The sequence below is a fragment of the Episyrphus balteatus genome, chromosome 1 (assembly GCF_945859705.1).
Source record: "Episyrphus balteatus chromosome 1, idEpiBalt1.1, whole genome shotgun sequence".
NCBI classification, from domain to species: domain Eukaryota; kingdom Metazoa; phylum Arthropoda; class Insecta; order Diptera; family Syrphidae; genus Episyrphus; species Episyrphus balteatus.
This window is the reverse complement of record NC_079134.1, coordinates 44,954,796-44,960,527: the sequence shown is the minus strand read 5'-3', so window position 1 is coordinate 44,960,527 and position 5,732 is coordinate 44,954,796. Positions and strand designations below refer to the sequence as shown.

Genomic DNA, 5,732 nt, shown 5'->3' with positions numbered 1-5,732 from the left:
AGGCAGAATTATAAGAGTTACATAGCACAAGTAAATATCAACATTTTTCTGTGTATGTTCAGTTTTGATTTCTGTGTTGACATTTTGATTCGTTGTGAATTATTAAAATTTTGTTTGCACTTTAAAAATCATTGTTGGGTGTGATAAAAATGCAACGTTCAAAAAATTTGTCAACCTTTAAGGGGTTTGCCAATTAATTTTTATGAGTATTTTGCTGGAATTGTTGGAAATTATATTAAATTTTAAAATTGTAGACTTATTTTCATTCAATGGCCGAAGGCATAAGTTCTAATTCTAGGAAAAAAATGTTGTTTTCCCTTTACCACAATTTCCTATTTTGTCATTGAAAAGGTTAAACCAAACGTCAAACGAAAACTTTTCATTATTAAATAGTTTGCGTTCATGGATTCTATGCAGTTTATCCTTGAACTTTCATAAAGTTAAATATTTTTTTGAGTTCTGAGAAGTTCCTGCTCAGAAAAAGCTATAATTCCACTGAATTTTGAGCAGGCTTAAGAGAAAAACGGAATCAGGGGGTTAAATTTTTACTTCGTTTATAAATTTTTTTTAAAGTTCTGTTCTGGGTAGTTCCTTTAAAGTTTTCCTCAGAACGTTTAAAACTTTGCTTGGAAATAATGTTTTCGACGATTTTGATTATTGTGTAGGTATGTCTGGAAAGAAGATTATAATATGTCTCTTTGAGAGGAAATTTCCACATAATTAATTCATGTTTAGCAAAGAAATATTTAAAATTTGCATTGAATTTTACTTAAATTTAGATGCGTTTAGGAGGTATATCATACTAGAATCTAATAGACTATGTCACTGCTTTTATGCTGTTGCACGAACGGCTGCAAGCCAGGTTCGCTCCCCTCCTCAATCAGGTACGTCCTTAAAAATCATGGTAAAAGAATGTCGGGTAGAGAACCTGGCAAAAGAAGCTGCAAAACCAATCACCCCGAAAATAGCAATTGCGCAGAGAATGGCTGAAATACGGGAACAAAGAAATAAGGCCGAGGAGGCTTGGTGCCAGCTACATCAACCGTTGACAGGAGGATCCAGGGGAGGTTTTAACATCTTTTTCTACTACGACTTTATTTAAATAATGAATAAGTACGGTGATCGTTGCTTAAATCCATTTAAACTTCAAAATGTAAGACCGATTTCCAAGAATCTCGCAGAAAAGTGGAGTACAAATGAAAGTGGTTACGTGTGTTATTCCTTGTCGAAAACGACTTATATGTGTAGCGCCATCGGGTTTTGGTCAAAACGAAGCTATCCGTATCCAATCAAGCCAAACATCAATTGAAAATTTGAAATAAAATAAAAAAATAATAACCCATAAAAAATAACCCGATGTGCAAAAATAAAACAACACAAATAGACAACGAAGATTATAAACACGAAAAACGAAATTGAGAATCAAGTTAAATAGAAATCAAATGACCTGTACCTCAAACTCGGTAAAAACAATGATTTAACTGCCGCACCAAAATAGAGTAGTTGGGAACTACGAGGCGGTAAGCATAAAAAACAAAAGACCTTGTGGACAAGTTCGGAATGTTGTCATCACCTAATCCACGTGATGGACAAAAAGGACCAGCTGAAACTTGAAATTTGGTAAGTTCATTTTATTTAAGAGGCGCAATATAAGTAGAACTATGCCTAGGAAACAAGTCATTCAAACAACACAATGAAAAAAGAAATCAATTGCAAAAACACCTGCTCGGCTCCTGTGCATATATTTTAAACTGGATACCCGGGTATTAATCTAGGTTGCAGGAAGTTTTTTACACTGAAACCAAAATAGTCTACCCTAGCTGCAGATCGTGGTACGCATGTTGTTTGTATTTGCACACACCACCAAAAAGTAAAACTAATGCTGAACCGAGGAAAAAGAGAATTTCTCACATCTGGAAAAATTTTCCTATTACACAAAATTATGTGATTTAACATAACAAAATGTTAAAATTACCGAAAATTCTCCACCAAATGAACTTTGCGACAAAATCGTCACTTGAGAGAACTTTTGTAGCTATCGTAAAGCAATTTACGATTGCTACAAAAGTTCTCTCAAGTGACGATTTTGTCGATAGCCTTTGCCGAGCTTTAGAAATCCTTAAACCACTAACTTGTCTACACTTTTGAACAACAAGCTTGTTATTTAAAGACCTTAAAAGAATCCCTCAAAGAGAGTAAAATCATTATTCAGTGTGATATTTCTGAAGATTATAGCTTTGTGGTACAAGATGCGGCATTATCTTACCACTGGAATAATGACAAAACCACTCTTCTTACCTTCGTGTGTTTAGTTATAGAAACGGTATTGATAATTAACATGGAAGTATTGTGATGATCTCCGCTGATTTGAAAAATGTAACTGCTTCATTCTTTCGTTTACAAAAATTACTTCGCCAGTACCAGTACATCAACCGTGTATTCTGACGGAGCACCACAACATTTTAAAAATAGGTTCAACTTTTCGGCAAAGAAGATTTTAAAAAACTTAAAACGCTTGGATACACGTGCAAGCTTACAACTATCATCTGAAAAAGCTATAACATCAGATTTTAAATTATACGAATTGGGTTTACTTTTCCACCAAGGACCAAGAAGATTCCATTATGGAAAGTCCTAAAGCTATTCCCTTCAACTCTTCTTTTTTCTTTGTTGTTAGTCAGCTTTGAGGCGTAACTATGCCATTATCTGGTGCTTTTCATCTCATTAAAAAGTTTTTTTTTTTACATTGGATCTTAGTTTCAACAGATGTTTCTTTTAGGTACATAGTGCGTCAAATCAATTAAACTAAACGCAAAACAATTTTAATTTTAAAATAAATTGAAGTTCTGTTTATTTTAAAAATTTATAATTTTTCAGTTCGAAGGCCCATGAATTTGATATGTGAAAAAATCAATAAAACTGATCTTGCAATGTGGTCCATATAAGTTCGCACAATCCATTAAATGTTCTATATTCCATGCCTTGTAATATTTTGGATCCTTTTCAATTTTTGGCAAAGAAGACCTTCAAAGAAATAAAAGTCAATCAATTTGGTAAAATTTTTAAACAAAAATGCTCCTCACTCTAGAATTATTCTTATAATATCGTGAAACAATGATTGTCCTTCGGCAAACAGAAGATGTTTAGCTTCACATAATGTTCTCATAACACAATATCGGCCATTAAATCCAAGTCTTCAAAATACAAAAAAAAAGATTCAAAATTTAAAAAAAAAAATCGTAACAAAATTGAAAAACCTCCCACCTTTTAGCAAAATTTTCAATTTCTTGAAAGAAAAGTGCATCAATATCGATTAAAGAAGCTAATTCTTCACCAACATCTCGTAACCTTCGCCTCTTAACATTAGGATCATACTCTGGATGCTGAACATAGTTTCTCTCATTATTATGGTAATATTTTGGATATCCATAGTTTGGAAAATTATTCCATTCGTTAAAATCATAATTTTTATGTCCATGTTTATGAAAATCATTTGTCTTTGCCGGCGCCTTCACTAAATTATTTTTTGTCTTTCCAACTGGCTTCATAATATTCTTTTTTGGCAGCATTAGAGACGTAGGTAGTTCATAATATAAACTTTCCTCAACAATAATATTAAATCCTCTTGGAATTGCTGGGAGAATAGACTTAACTGCAGCTGTTGTCACCTGAACAAAACAAAAAAAAAACACAAAAGCGTTCCATTAGACTGTCGAGGAATAAATTTCTAGCTTAATACTCTTACCGACACAAAAGAACCCTTTTCAAAAAATAAATATCTTTTACTTCTCCTATGGACTTGCTGCTCAACTTCACTTAGGTTTTGGTTGCTATTGCAGTTAACTTTGCTGCCGTTACAGTTGTTAGAAGAAGTGCAAGAGGAACTACTTGTATTTTGCACGACTTCCACTCCGGAATGTGCTAATTTTAAACCGCGAACAGACAAATAAATGCACCAGAGAGAGAAGAAGAAGAAGAAGAAGAACACGACAAGGCAGTTTCTCATTTCTCAAAACTTCACGTTCCTTAGTGGCACAATGTTGACTTGACTGTGCTTCGAAAGCAGTCAACTTCGTGCCTTTTATAAACGTTAAGTAGGTAAATTGTGTGTATCTTTTTGATTTATTTTTTTTCTTTTATTTTTTTCTTTTTTTAACTTTGCTTTGGTTTGCTTTTTAGTGAAACACAGAGTCTTGCTTAGTATGGTTTGTGAAATGCAAATTGAAAAGCAGAACTTTTATTATTCTTGTTTTCTGTCAATTAAAATAAGTTATTCCAACAAATAAAACATTCTGTGTGAGATTAAAAAAAAAAAACGAAATATATCTCGGGGTGTTTTTTAGCTGAAAGACACTTCAATAAGTTTTTAATTTTCAGTTTTCTATGCAGGAACCAGGAACAAACTAGTTTTTCATAATGAAGACAAAGAAATGGAATTTTGTCACAACTCCAATTGTTTATTTAAATAAGAACTTCGTTTCTTTCATTTTGATAAAATAGAAAAAGTTTAATTTTAAAATACCCATTGGCAATATAAAAGAGAATATTAGATAAATGTTCTGTCTGCGAATATTTACCTCCCATAGGTTTATTTTTCTATTTTAATGCCTTATACAAAAACCGTAGATAGGGTAGGTGGTGACAGTTATCATAAAAATAATAAAAAAAATCGCAGCCATATATTTTGTGAGTTATGGGCATTTGAAAAAATGGTCACCCTGTGACGGTTTTTCATGTGCCGTGACTACAAATCTTAATTTTTCTCAGTTTTTTCTTTTGTTACGGAACCTTGAATAACCCTGCTACCAAATGCTTTCAGAAATTTTAACTCAGCTGCATCAGTTTTAAAGCAAATATTACTTTTTTGCCCAACTAAGTACTAAAAAATTTTACATGACTCTAATTCAATGAACCGTAGTGTAAAAAAAAATGCACTACGATGTTTCTCTTTTCAAAATGGTATAACATTGTTGAGAATATTCCATAAATAACCGAGATAAAATTTCCGACTTTTTTATTAGGTAATTTTTGCATATTATTTAAGTTTTTGCATTCTGAAAGGTTCTGAAAGGGTACAAAACCTAACTAATATGGAATTATTACATAATAAAAAAATCGGATTTCTCAAAAAAAAAAAATGTTATCTCTGGTATTTATGGAATATTCTCACTAATGTTATACCATTTTGAAAAGAGAATTGAACAAACCAACTTTTAAAGTAACTTGCCGAAACATCGTAGTGCATTTTTTTTACACTACGGTTCATTGAGCTTGAGTCATGTACAGGGATAGGATGTTGTGGAATTTGCCTTTTTACTTGCTCAATCATACGACACTATAGATTAAAAACAAACACGTTTCACGTCCCCCTCGTGCCAAATATATGTATTTTATTTTGCCTTTTCTTTCGTTATTGCCTTTTTTTGCCTTTTCTCTTGTTATTGCCTTTTTTATGTGTTTTATCTTTTTAGCAAAAAGATCTACCTATGCAACTTGTTTGTCTGCTATTGCTACCATTTATTGCCTTCTATGTTCTATTGCGCGGCCCGCAACCGACACGTATCAGGGTTCAAAAGCTAACTTACTCAATTTACAATATTCGATTGGAGAAGTTTTCCAGATTTTGACAATCAAGAGATATTTGGAAGCCGCGAAAGGGGCAGTCGCAAAAGATGTTGTTGAGAAGTACAAATCAGTTTTTTTGGGCAATAGGATACTCGAGAGAGTTGAAC

The 5,732-nt window shown here is 32.6% G+C and overlaps 1 protein-coding gene across 1 annotated transcript; it reads right to left on the bottom strand.

The window, feature by feature from the left end:
• Positions 1-2,827: 2,827 nt before the first annotated feature.
• LOC129906604 (uncharacterized) lies at positions 2,828-4,121 on the bottom strand. The gene is made up of 4 exons (XM_055982414.1): positions 3,746-4,121; positions 3,265-3,668; positions 3,084-3,194; positions 2,828-3,024 (listed from the first exon to the last, which is right to left on the bottom strand). Exons 1-4 carry the CDS (start codon positions 4,004-4,006, stop codon positions 2,874-2,876), a joined length of 927 nt encoding a protein of 308 aa, XP_055838389.1. The 5' UTR covers positions 4,007-4,121; the 3' UTR covers positions 2,828-2,873.
• Between the last annotated feature and the right edge of the window lie 1,611 nt (positions 4,122-5,732).